This window comes from Manduca sexta, unplaced genomic scaffold (genome assembly GCF_014839805.1).
Source record: "Manduca sexta isolate Smith_Timp_Sample1 unplaced genomic scaffold, JHU_Msex_v1.0 HiC_scaffold_387, whole genome shotgun sequence".
In the NCBI taxonomy this organism is placed as follows: domain Eukaryota; kingdom Metazoa; phylum Arthropoda; class Insecta; order Lepidoptera; family Sphingidae; genus Manduca; species Manduca sexta.
This window is the reverse complement of record NW_023594985.1, coordinates 360-15,000: the sequence shown is the minus strand read 5'-3', so window position 1 is coordinate 15,000 and position 14,641 is coordinate 360. Positions and strand designations below refer to the sequence as shown.

The 14,641-nt window shown below is 35.1% G+C and overlaps 1 protein-coding gene across 1 annotated transcript; it reads left to right on the top strand.

Annotated features, from left to right (window-relative positions):
- The first annotated feature begins 8,043 nt into the window (after nucleotides 1-8,043).
- Nucleotides 8,044-14,316, top strand: LOC119193276. Its single transcript, XM_037446887.1, has 5 exons — nucleotides 8,044-8,164; nucleotides 8,704-8,834; nucleotides 9,453-9,560; nucleotides 12,673-12,768; nucleotides 14,093-14,316. The coding sequence occupies exons 1-5, from the start codon at nucleotides 8,156-8,158 to the stop codon at nucleotides 14,166-14,168; spliced, it is 420 nt and encodes a 139-aa protein (XP_037302784.1). The 5' UTR covers nucleotides 8,044-8,155; the 3' UTR covers nucleotides 14,169-14,316.
- Nucleotides 14,317-14,641: the final 325 nt, after the last annotated feature.

Genomic DNA, 14,641 nt, shown 5'->3' with positions numbered 1-14,641 from the left:
TCATGGTCATAAGGAGCGTTCAGGTAAGATCGGATACGGGGTAAGATCGTATTACGAAAAAATACCACGAATCTTTGGTTATTTTTTAGTTTAAGCTGTGTAGGCGACTACTCTGTTTCTTTTGCCCCACCCTATATACCACAGTTGATGCTACGACCAAGAACGGGAGCGATGTGCATTGAAACAAAAAAGGTGGATTTCGCTCTTTTTGTCATTTTTCAATCTTCTGTTTGATTTTGTGGACCTTATCATACTAGCATTAGAAGCGTTATTAGAACGGAGTCCGAACTTACCCCGCGAAGGTATAATGATAATATTATCATCTATTTTTAAGCTTACACAGAGAGAATTGGAAGATGATTAAATTATCACATAAAGTAGCATTAATAATAACCAGTATCATGTATAAAATGTTGGTATCGTTTAAATGTTTTATGAGAAAAAAAATATTTTCGAGACTCCTCGCAACACACCGAAAAACCGTCCGAAATTAGCCGAACGCAGTCTAACAAGGGCCCGCGTACATTTCCTGGCTTTCTCCCCTACTTCCATCCTACGAGTTTTCCTTGTCCTTCCTCCACGCTTCTTTCCCAGCTATATCCCCCAAACTTTCTTCGAGGGCCCTGCAGTTTCTGAGCTGGGAGATCTAGTATTTCATTCGCAGGTTTCTCCCTTGTTGACTGCGGCATCCGATACCCAAAAAAAAGTATGTGTGGCGGTCCAATTAATATATACCGTCATCTCGTCAACATCACTAAAACTGCATGATGATCGATGTGATATTGGAATAACAATTGTAGTGATCTCGCATACCAATCACGCTAGATGACGATAGACGATACTGGTTTGTGGTAGCAGAATTTGAGCAGTATATATACCACCTCCGCTTAGGAAAAGATCGGAGGAGCCGCGGCCGGTCAGGTAACATCTGCCTGACTGGGAATCTTTCTTTTCCATAGGGGAACGTAACCATCTGTTCCTCTACGGGAGTGTCAACCTGTACTCCCACTCTTAAATAGCCAGATGTTAACATCTCAAATAATAACTTAAGTCATAGAGTGACATTCGACAAGAAGGTTTTATTTATTGAAGATAATTTAATAGACAGAATGGCAATAAAACACGGAATTTTCTGAGGGATTAAACAAAAAAGTAATGATCTAAGAAGCCTTCACATTAAAACGCTAATGGGTGAATATTTGAAAAGAGCATATTACGCGGCTCTAAGTAAATAACTACCTAGACAAATTTTATTTAATGTTTTTTTTTATTTTTCTTAAAGCTTGGTTCGTGGGTTATATGTGCATGTGAAAAACATATCCGTATTGTAATAAATAGAAAAGCTATCCTCAAAAACATGCCTTAAATCTAATTACCATCCGTGTCACAATTTCCAAATTTTAGCAATCCATGTGCGAAAAGTAGTAAAAACTTTTGAAGATCGTATTTTTTAAACTATTCAGATAATAGAATACATACACTACAAGCTACCCAAATTACAAACTATAAAGATCACTTTAATATTATTTTTAACCACTTTGAAATTTGTCCCAACACATTGTTCTACCTACCATTTGTTGAAATAGTCATAGTGTTAAAACTTAAACGGAACGGGTCGGTGCCTGTTTGGTTTATTCTGCGGCTAGAGCTGAGTTTCCTCTCGCGACTCAAGCAGATTACACATCAAGAATTGATTATACGGCAGCTGCAGCTCGTATTTATGATCGAAAAAAAGCGTTTGTCACAAATTTTTCTCCTTTCCGTTTGAGCTTGCTGTGGTAAGTCTTGTTGCTTATTTACAATTTGGATTAATTATAATTATCGTCATAAAAAACTGTCCTGTTTTATGGTTTCTTAAATTATAAAGTAGTATAAAGAATGTTTTATAAAATAAAATGTAGCAAAAACTACTTACCGTCGTTATAATTACCGTGTTTACCGTTTGAATTTTGGTAAACGGTAATTGGCAATAACAAATTGTAATTAGTATTGCGTAAAGTTGAAGTAAACAAAAATGTATTATTATCGTATTTTATACTTTGTTTATATAAACTTAAGACAATAAACGTTATTTGAACCCTAAAAAGTAAATAATAGTATAAAGAGTTATGCAATTAATGTTTTAATAAATTCTTATATTAGGAGAGTTCACTAATAGTTTATTTTTTATTTTATTAGCTTTGAATGAAGAGACGAGCCCTCCATTCGCCTGATGGTAAGCGATACGACTGCCTATAAACAGCAGAAACACCATCCAACACCTTGAATTACAAAGTATAGTTTGGTATTCCACTGCGCTCGCTATCCTGAGACAAGAGATGGTAAGTCTTAGTATGTCCAGCAGTTACACTGGCTACAATGTCTTTCAAACCGAAACACAACAGTGACTACACACTGCTGCTTGGCGGCAGAAATAGACATTGCCGTGGTCCCTAACCAGGCGGACTCTCACATATGAGAGACCTATCACCAGTCAATAGAAGTTTTAGATAAAACGAAGGTAGCTCTCTTGAGTGTTTATTTCTGCTGCCAGGAGACAGTGTGCACGCACTGTTGTGTGTCGGTTCGAAGAAAATTGTAAACAATGTAATTACAGGGCATCTTGAGACTTAACGCCTTATGATTTCTCAGGATGACAACCGCAGTGAAGTATCACACAGTACGTTGTAATTTAAAATTCCAGGTAGACTTGCTACTGTTTATGGGTGATCATATCGCTTACCATCTCACTGTTTTTGAGTTTAAAGATGCCTGGGAATAAAAAAATCTAATGAAGAAGTATAAGCAAAAGCCTTAAGAATTGTGCTTAGAAGTAGATACACAAAAATTAAAGCTGATCCTATTATTATACGCCCAGGAAAACAGAAAAAAACAACGATAAAAAACGAAGAGCACAGAAAAAATATTATCAGCTTAAGAATTAACACCAAGAGCTAGAAGACTGCAAAGAAAGAAATGTTGAAAAGATTTTAGATTTATCGGAATTGTTATATGAAAAATAAAATCAACTAAAAATAATATTTTGAACAAGTCGCATGTAAATGTATTTCTTAATTAAGGTTATGAGATAAACTGATAAATTATAACATAGGAACTTAAAAGATATTTAAACATGAATTAGAATCAGATTCATAATATTTTTGAACAACAGGACATCCGGGGTCTTCTGACAGATCGTCTAGCACAAGAGTTTCACTAACCAACTCATCAATAATAGAGTCTTTATTCATAGTATTAGAAGATTCATTTTTGCTATCACATTGTAATTTTCCGACATACTTAGTATGTCTACAATTCATTTCAAACACCCGAAGCAACTAGTCCCTCTGAATATAAGGTGGTCCGTCGACATTCGACATATTGTATCATTTTAGCATTATTTCCTTGAAGAATTAAGTCAAGATCAATGTTTAACGCATTTTTATAATGGATTTTCTCATTTCTGTTGGTTTTAAAATACAATATTATTGTAATAATTAAACAAGACTGTTATTTTGTTAGATGTATTTATTTTGCTGATCAAACTTTGTTGATTATTAAGAGCAAAATCGGTTAATCATGTTGCGTTACAATTATTATATATTATAATGGTGGCAATGAGTAGATATGTTTGTTTTCAATCTTTATATATTAGAGACTTATATATAATTCATAAATATAATATATTATATGATTTTAACGGTATTTATTTATTTACTTATTACCTACCAACCACCTACTATAATTACCATTTTTCAAATACTAATTACCATATGTGTCATTTCTCATTGCCATTCGTGAACATTTTCAAATCCAAATTCCGACCTGAATATCGATTTACAGACTGTGCCTTTGATTTAAATAGTATATAATTACGATAAACTTTACATCGAATCGATAAAGATCGCGATTGGGAGCAATATTTGAATTTATTTTAGGAACACCGAATATGTCTATTTTCAAATATTCACCCTAATACATTGGACATTCGTCACCGAGGAACTCAGTCCAATATACCTCTTGGTTGCAACACATTAAGCCTAAACGCATGCGAACTTAGCCCCGTTTTTCTTCTTCTATCCTAAGTTCCCTTTGTTTCCTCTCTCTTACTTACCTAATAGCCTTTTTACGTTTCCTCTTCCGCTTGTATCCTGGCAGCCATTAACTCTCTAGCAACATTGCAGTAGATCCATAAAAAACATTTCTAATTTAAGTCCACTTTCAGACGGAAATCTTGATTCCTGGAGCAACGAAGATTCCCACGGATATGTGGGTGACACTCATAGAACAGTTCCTGATGCTCACCCTCATTGTCGGGAGATGGTTGTTACCTAAAGGAGACCTCACAAGGGACCAATTGAGTCAACTATTACTTGTATATATTGGTAAGTACATTAATTCAGCTAGTTGAATGAAGTAGACTTTTGACCGTATTTGCAAATTCTTTTATTATTTATTTGTTCATATGGAGAATGAGAAAAGTATGAATTGTAGGTAAAGTCGAGAACATATATGTTATATTAGGAATATTAGGAATAGAAAATATTCCCGTACGTCATTGCCGAACTTCTAGGGGAGGGGGGAGGTCAGCTGCCCCTTCCTGCCCACCATTGGCGACGTCATTGATTATTAATATCTGAGATCTTTTTGAAGCACATTAGTCGATGAACCCATTCATGTATATCCATTCAAACTTTTATCATCTTTATATGAAAAGGTTTTTTTTTACGTTCGACGACGTTTCCAGTTCGAGTTCGACATGGAGATCATTCAAATAAGACAGCGAGTTATTGCCAATTAGTAATACATTTTGGAGCAAAAATTTGGCCTTGATGTTCGCTCTATAACTAACTATATAGTTTAATGTATTGTCATAATATATACAATAACCAACAAGAAATCGCCAATATAAGGGGTCCTCCATTAATCACGTGATGTTTTTGTTACTTTTAAACCTCCCTCCTAGTGATATGTAAAGTTTTAGACTACCCTTCCCCCTACTCAAAATCACGTGTTTTTTTTTTCCATTTTTCTTATATAATACTTAGGATTTGACAATGATATTTTTTATAGTGCATACTTGTGCCATAAATGCTTTGAAAAATTCTTATATTATACTCTTGAAGAAAATGTAATTTTGCATACCATCTTTCGGTTAAATATGGTTACTCTGAAGAATCTCATGTTCGGTTATCGTTATTTACCCATATTTGCAGAATAAATATATCTTTATCTTTTTTAGTTAAAGTATATTTCGTGATTTTATTTCCGAACCCCATCCTTTCGAGCTTCACATGATTAATGGACGCCCTTAAGGAGATACCGACATTACCACTGTACTTAGACCTTGACTCTCACCTAGTTCGATCTCCTTACTCCGACCTTGACTCTCATGCCTCGATCTCCTTTCCAAATCCCGTCTTCCAGGCACTGCGGCGGATATCATAGAATTCTTCGACTCCTTCAAAGACGAGAAGGTGGCCTCGGAGAAGGTCCTCGTGCTCCTGACCCTGGCGATCTGGTCCTGGTCCCTGATGCAGTTCACAGTCGTCCTGACCGCTACCAAGTCCAGGAAGTCGCGTGGAGCAGCAAATAGGTCCGACATGTACGTGGATATCTGCACGCTTAGCACACTGCACGAACTTTGGATGTAAAGTAAAAAACCTTGATTTAAAAAAAAGATAAAGAAATGGTTACATTAAGGTTTGATAGAGACATACGTTGGTTTAAAAAAAAAATGTGGTTAATATATATAAGGGTTTGATAAAACACCCATCTTTATGAGACAATAGCTTTATATACTAACTTTTAAAGGTTTAGGCGTTAGTTATTTCCCAGGAGAGCTGAGGGCTTTAGAGAAAATTCTAGGCCGCAGAGACTAAAAATAATTACATAAAAAAAGAATCATTGTCGTTAATCATTAAATAATTTGTAGACAAAAACTTAGGTGATAAAAGCATTGGCGTACCTTGAGTTATTTTATTTTTCAATACAAAAAATCTCCAGGAAGCGCTTGCACAGGAGAGACTAATGATAAGACTCTAAGGAAAACTTACGCCCCAGAGACTTAAAAAATTTACTCAGGTTTTTTTATTTACACTAAAATAAACTCCTTGCGCAGGTATGACTAACGAAAAGACTCTAAAGAAAACTTACGCCTGAGAGACTTAAAAAATACTCAGGTTTTTTTTTCTTTCACACTAAAATAAACTCCTTGCGCAGGTATGACTAACGAAAAAACTCTAAAGAAAACTTACGCCCGAGAGACTAAAAAGACTAGTATTTTTTTACATTACATCCAAAGTTTCATACCACACTATTCTGACATAATCACGATAGCTAAATATTCCTCCATATCTTATTTTGTCTTAAGGTGCTCCCCTAGCAAAACGCAGTGCTAATAGTATTTTGAAAAGCTTTCTACACGAAAATAAAAAGTTTTTTTACATCATATTTATAAAATATGTTATCCTTAACTTGCTAGTTTTAAATTATTTATAACGTGGATATAGTGTAATTAACTTCACAATAAAAATGCCACTAGATTATTGATTCCGCACATCTTAAGTAGGCATCATTTTAATTTACAAACAACTCTCTTAAACAGAAATTAAAAAAAAAAGGTAGTTTAAAATTTTCAAAAAGACCTAAAATTAGTTTTTAAATAAATTATTCGTAATTCTTTACATATTCCATAACTCGTGCGATGTAAATGTATGGAACGAATTCTCAAGGGCGTTTGCTCGGGAGAAGGTCTTAAGGTATATGCAGAGGGAAGATTGTATTAAAAACTGTTGTCCTTAGTTAGAAAGTACAAATAACTTTATTTGGCCTTTAAACTATGACTAAGAGACAATATAAAAAAATATTGTAAGCTTCAAAAACATAGTATATAAGTAGAGTCACTACCAAATACCACTTTAAGTAACTGTATTATGTAATATATTATATTTATTACCCGAACAGAATATAGGTACAGTCATTGTCAGTTATCACTTTAAGTAACTATTTAATGAAATATTTATGAGTTATATAAATTCAATTTAATTTGTCTTTTTGTCGAATATTTACCATAGATTTCATACTATTTCAATCGTATACTCCAGGACAGTAAGAATGCATTTTTTTATTAGGTTTTTCAGCAGACTTAACACTACGATTACAATAATTTTAATATTATAACTTACAGCTATAATTAAAGCCCAAGTTAGGAAAACTACTTGTATATAATTGAATCTAAAAGTGACTTCAAGCGCAGAAAGTTAAACACAATATAATTTGAAGACGTTCACGCAATAATAATGAATCAGTAATTCATTTGTAATGTCAAACTTGATCTTGATTGGACCGTTTTCACTAACAATCGAGCAATCGTTTATTAAAATCAGCTACAATTGATTGACATTCCAATGTGACTACTGGATATAGAACTTAACATCTCATGTCTCAGACGAGCGCAGTGGAACACCAAACACTTTGTAATTCAAGGTGTTGGTGTTTCTACAACAGTAGATGCGATACGCTCCATAAACATATGGATCGTATCGCTTACCATCAGGCGCAAGGCAAGCTCGTCTCGTCATTCAAAGGAATAAAAAAAAGAACAAACTCACAAACATTTTCACAAACTTAACGAATCCTCATCACAATGCTGTATAAAGCTATCGCTCAAACCTCACCGTAAAGCCGTCAAGCCAGACTGTCAATTCGCCTTTCATTCCAGGAACAGTCGAGCTTGCTGTTGTACTATCGAAGTGTGTGCTATTATAATGAATATAGCTCTTCAAGATGCCCCGTTTTTGGCTTTCCGTCTTCTAATTATTTGCCACTATAGAATTATTAATTATATGAACATATTTTTCACGTGCAAAAATACATTGGTAAGTATTTTGCGTATAATTATTAGGAACTAGATTTAATTAATCAAAGATTTTTTTTTCTTTGGTTTGATTTACTCCTTGAGGAGAAGGCAAAGGCTCTCAGCTGTACAGCCTAATAACCAAAGAGTTTTAAGATTATATAGAGCGGACATTGGGAAGAACTAAATGAAACCACATACTCGTCTTCACCTTTGCTGACATTGTGCCAAAAATCATTCATCAATAACGAATATTTTCACCAAACATCCTGGTTTAATTTTTCAAAGTTTTTGTTAATTTTGTAGTTTAATTTGAATATGGTGTGCGTGAGTATTTCTGACTGAAAGTATGTTGTCGCTGCGATGAATTCTCTTAGAGAAGTAGTAGTGGCATTAGCATGTGTAAAATTAAAATTAATTTTTAATAATATTTATTTTGTTTGAAACTTACACTTTTTATTTTACATCTATAGCTCAAGTAAGTTAGATTAAAGTATTATTTTCAATAAGTATGTGGTTTTATTTAGAAACCCAATTTCAAAATGAACCTGTATAGATACACTTACCCGATCTTGATTTGGTTTTATCAAAACATAACCTCTTTTATCAAAGACGGGTAGTTATAAATCTGATTTCAGTACCACAGCTATTAACTTGCATTCATTATAATTAAACTATTTTTCGGATTTTATCTCGACTTTTTTTATATTTTTTTTCCGACGTTTCGAAAACTGCAGCCTTCGTGATCACGAGGGACTGAGGTGTTGGTCATCCGCAAAGTCAAAGTTTAAATATAACCGTGATAAAATCCGAAAAATAGTTTAATTTAATGTCTAACATTCGCGTAAACATAAATCATTTTGCAGGTAATTCTCTTACAAATATATAGACTATACGTATTACATTTGGAAACAGTTGATGAAGGTAACGGCGGCTCTGTATATAGGAAGCGACACAAACATAGGTCGAAAGAGAAGAAAGAACGAAGCAGAAGACAGTAAGTTTTTTTAAATGCACGGCAAAATGAGCCCACTGGACCTGATGGTAAGAGTGTGGTCCAAATGACGACTGACGAGTGATGATTACTCCTCAGCAATCGACACAATTATGCCGGCCTCAGGTACGTCAGTCACCCCTCTGCACCTGATGGTAAAAGTAGGGTCCAATAGAATGTCGACTGACGAGAGATGATTACACCTCAGTCGACACAGTTATGCCTTTTGGAACCGGATACAGAGGCTGATCCCGGAGCGACACGTGTGCCACTATGGGTTTTAACACCTTGCGTGCGGTCGCTATCCGGCGGATATAAAATATATAACCATCAGCAAATGATAATGTATATCTCATAAATATTTACCCGTATTCATAAACGTTATTTATCTAAGGACGGAGCATTGTGATAACAAGTCTTTTTCTCAGTTCTGACGGCAGCCTACGCAGTGAGTAGACATAAGGCCGTTGTGATTGGCTAATATTGAGATACAACTTGAATCTAATTGGCTGTCAGATAAACAAAGCTGAGAAACAGACTTGTTATCTTTACTCCGTCCTTAGATAAATAATGTTTATGAATTCGTGCGGTTTATAGATACGGCTTGTGAATATGTTTTAGCGAACACAAGTCAAAAAGGCACAAGAGACGGCGAGAAGTGGCCGAGACCACGGTCTCAGTGATCAGTGACCCTCGGAAACACGACCGAGTGGACGGAGGCAGAATTAGGTGAGTCATTACTTATATACTTCACATACAGAAGTTATTATAACCATTTTGATGTATAACATGCCGGTATCGTTCCATATTTTATATGAGAATTTTTTAATATTTTTTATTGCTTTGAATGATGAGAAGAGCTCCCCGTTCGCTTGATGGTACGCGATACGATCCAAACAGTAGAAACACCAACACCTTGAATTACAAAGTGTTTGGTGTTCCACTGCGCTCGCTTGAGACATGAGATATTAAGCCTTATTGTCCAGTAGTTATACTGGCTACTTCTCAAACCGGAACACGACACACTGCTGCTTGGCGACAGAAATAGATATTGCGGTGGTACCTATCCAGGCGGACTCTCACATATAAACATCGAAAAACTGCCCAAAATTAACCGAATGCGCCTTAAAACCGACTTATCAAATTATCACATACGTTAGTTCCAAATAAAAACCGCGTACCAAGCCAGCCTAAACTCAATATTCGTAAATCGGAGTTAATCTAACAATGCATAGATATAGGGATGTTCGGGTGAAGGGACAAAGGCCGCTCGCCTTGACACGGAGGGAATCACAGGGCGTAGGGATGGGACACGTTTTATCGATAAAAACTTATTTGTATCGGATTTTGAGTAATAATATTGTGGGATTCCGATGCCTCGAACGCAAACAATCTGTAATTTTATAGTTTTCTTTAACTGGTTAGGTGCATCTATTTTTCGATGCAAAGTTATTTGTATCGAATTTTGACTAATACTGTGGGATTTACAGTGCCGCGAATGCAATGAGCCTGCAGTTTAAAATATTGACTGGTTAGGTCAAATAAATATTTCTATAATCAATTGTCACATGTATGTAAGAGCATCGAGAACTTGACCGGCTTTACTGATTCCTTTTGTGTTCCTAATTTTCAGGACAAGGTTTGTGTCAAAGAATAATTTTGAAATGAAAAAGTTGGCAATATCTATACAAATTATAAAACGAATTCCCCTTTTCTGTCTGTATGTTATCGATTTTCTCAAAGTCTACTGAACGGATTTTTATGAAATTTGGTATGGAGATAGTTTAAGACCCTGGGAAGGTTATAGTATACTTTTTATCCCGGGAAAATATGTAGCGGGACTTTTATCCCAGAAAATTCCATCACGCGGGCGGGGTCGCGAGCAATACCTCGCAAAGAAATGGTATAATTGAGAATTAGCTATATTAATAAAATCAAAATCGCTGACTGGGTGGCGTAGATGTATTGCGCTACGACTGCAGTGCTGAGGTCTTGGGTTCGATCTCTGGGTCGGGCAGTGATATTGAAATTTCCTACTCAGTATCAGCCGAGAGTCTACAATGCTCGGTATAGCGATAGTCTCGCCCCCATCACATCATGGGACGGAATACAAGTTGGAAAGTGGCATCAGTTGTGCCTCAGTCTAACTCTAAAAATAGCCTGTGTATAATAAAATTGTGTCTTTTTTTGTCAAGTTTCTTCTTCGTAGTCTTACACTCTTGACAGAGTGCTCGTGGTCATGTTTGGGTTGTTAAAAGAATCGCTTCAAAGAGTTGCAGTCGCTGAACACTCTGAAGGAGGCTCCAATCATCATCTGTGACTAGACAAGCCACAAATCCTTGCCAAAGAACACCGATTCCTACCTAGGATAATTCGCGAGGCTACTGAAATTAATAAACATTTAAGTTTTTAATTCAACAGCTTCAAATTTAAAAAGTTGTTTATTTGTAAAATGTAGGTAGATATTGTAATTTTGCGGATGAACAACACCTCAGTTCCCCCGTAACCACGAAGGCTGCAAAGTCTCCAAAATGTCGGGAGAAAACTAAAATTATTAAAACCGCGATAAAATCCGAAAAATATTTTAATTTTAATTGTTTAAAGAGCTGCCGTCTACGTCATGTGTCGTCATTTTGTCAAGTTACAAAAGAAATATTAAAATATCGATATCGATACGTCTCCCATCTCTACCGGGGTGCGGTCGAATGACTGCGCCACGCAATTGGCCGTCCACTAATAAAAATGTATAGTAAGTGGGCGTACTCAGGTATTTGTATGGGGGTTTAAAGTAATAAAGGGGGTTGTGATACACGTTTAGGTCGAGAAAACGTAATATTGGGTTTCATTTATTATTTAATAACAAACAGTAATTAAATTATATAAACTTTATAAACCAACAATATTTTAATACCTTCAGTTGCTACAGTATGCTTTGAAATATTGGAAGAAACAATCATAACAATAAATAATATTGTTAATAATCTTAACACTGTAATACATACATTTTTTTATTGCTTTGAATAGAATGTTGGAATACACATGGCGAAAATTTTGCACTCGAACTGCACCTCTGTCTACCCCTTCTACGATTAAAAAGCAATGTGTGTTTTTAAGTATTTTGTACATACATTAAATAGTTTCATTAATCTAAAAGTAAATACAAAGTTTTTTAAATATAGCCGTGAAATGCGTTTATTTATAAAGGCAATGCCCCCAATGCCTACAATGTTAAGGGGGTCAGTGCCCACACACCAATCCCTGAATACGTTTTAATCCACCTTTATACGTTGATGAAGATATATTGTTTGCTTAGATTAGAAAAAATCATATGGGATTCATTCGTGACATTGGTCAGTCGAGTCGAATTGAACCTTAATATTTTAAACATGTGAAATTTTCAAGTAAAGATAGCCTAGTTGGGTGTGGAATGGCATGCCGAGACGAATGGCCTAAGGTTCAAAACCCAAACACACCTCTGACTTTTCTAAAGTTATGTGTATTTGTGAATTATCGCTTGCTTTAACGGTGAAGCAAACATCGTGAGGAAACCTGCATACCTGAGTTCTCTATAGGAATTTTGAGGGTGTGTGAAGTCTGCCCGCACTACAGCGTGGTGGACTAAGGCCTAATCCCTCTCAGTAGAGGAGGCCCGTGCAGTCACATAGATTGCTGTGACTTTGCAGATAGTCCGAGTTTAAAATTTTATTTCAATAGTATAATAATGTTAATTTTTTTTTATTTTTAATGGTTTTTGTACTTTAAATTTTTTATGTCATGTTCAAACATCTTCAAAATCTTTATTATTTATTACATTACTAAGATATCTCCATTTGTTTTACAGAGCCATAATATTAACAAATTCTGATGACATCAAGGAATTGGAATTGACTAAACTGTTCAATGATCAAGTTTCAACTGAAAATGAGAAGAAGAAGAAGTGAGTATCGGAGGAATAATTGCTCTAAACAATAGAAAAAATAGAGTATTTCTTTTCTCTATGATGTACTGTTGGTTATACATTAAACTGTTTTTAGAAAGCAACACCAGAGTTTGCTCGTTCTCTGGTGAGAACTGCACGAACTGGTGGTAGAGTTAATATTGACGGAATCAGAATATTAACATTTTACAGGTTCCTAAATAAATTATTTCATTTCAATGGGGTGAATAGGACTTACGGGATGAAAACGAAATTTGACCGAAATTATTTATGGTTGTTTTCAATAAACGATGTAAATAATCTTCGTTTAGATATTGACAGTGAACCAATCAGAATAACTCATTTTTAAGCTGTCAAAATACTTCGCTCTGATTGGTACATTTTCGCGATGGATTAAAAAAAGATTGGAGAATATTTTGACCTATCTTAGAACCACGAAGTCACCTGTATAGATATATAATTTAAAGTAGAAAATATAATTAATTCATAGAACGTAAATTTTTCACTTTACACCAACATTTTCATAATTTTCATTAAAGTAACAAAGCTGATTGTTTTAGAAAAAAGTACAACTAATGAAAATTTTGTTGCAACAAAAGAATCTTGAATAAGTCTTCTATTTTAAAAAATAATTGTTCTAATCGAAAATTCTCAAAAATTCAGAAAAATATTCATAACTTGAAAACTATGAAAAATCGCGGAACATACATGGGGGTGATTCGGATATCCCAAAGGGTGCTCTATTTGTGGACCTCCGCTTGACACTATTTCTGGGACACCCTGTATGTGTATTATAGATATAATTGCTCTCTTAATAAAATAACGACTTATTCCAAAATTGATAATTTGTGGGAGTCGTCCAAAAACTCATTTCTGTTTGGGACCTTATTTATTTTTTCTTTTTTTTCATGCTATAGCTCTTATTTTTGACTTATCTTTAACAATATCAATTTTATAGCAATTAAAAAAGGGTCGCAAACAGCAATGAATTTTTTGACGATCCCCACAAATTAACAATTTTGGAATAGGTCATTGTTTTATTAAGAGAGCTTTATATATCATATAAAGCGGCGATAGCCTAGTTGGTTGTGGAACGGACTGCCGAGACGAATGTCCGCAGGTTCAAAACCCAAACACACCTCTGACTTTTCTAAAAAAATCGAGGGTGTGTGAAGTCTATCAATCCGCACTACAGCGTGGTGGACTAAGATCTAATCCCTCTCAGTAGTAGAGGCCCGTGCAGCAGTGGGACAGTATATTATAGGACTGATATTATTATATTATATATTATTATATAATAAATTAATAATTTATTTCCCAACAGCAAAAAGAAACAGAAATCAGAGACCTCGGAAGAATCAGTGAATGTTCATCATACAACTGACGATTCAGGCATTTGACATCATCGGGTAAGGCGAGAGAGCCCCAAACGAAGCCCCAGGCACAAAAGACAAAGCATAAAGACAAGAAGCATAGACGGAAACAGAGTAGTGACAGCGACTCCGGCAGTTCTAGTTAAATGTCAATAAAAAATGAGGTGACATTTGAGAATGTTGGTAATTTTTTTTATACCGCCACAGCAGTGACCTCCTTGTACCTGAAGGTAAAAGTGAGGTCCAATAATTGACTGATAAGAGATTACCCTTCAGTCAACACAATAGGCCTGTTGGGACAGGATATACACAGGCTGATCCCGGAGCGACACTTACGTAGGCACTATGGTTTTCACACCTTGTGTACGGTCGCTATCTGGGCGGATATAATATATCCTACCATTAGGAAAAATTCTAATGTTGATTGATTTGTGACAGCTTGTACGTAATTTTAAAATGAATAAACGATTTACGTCATTCGGGAAAGAATTATGGAATAA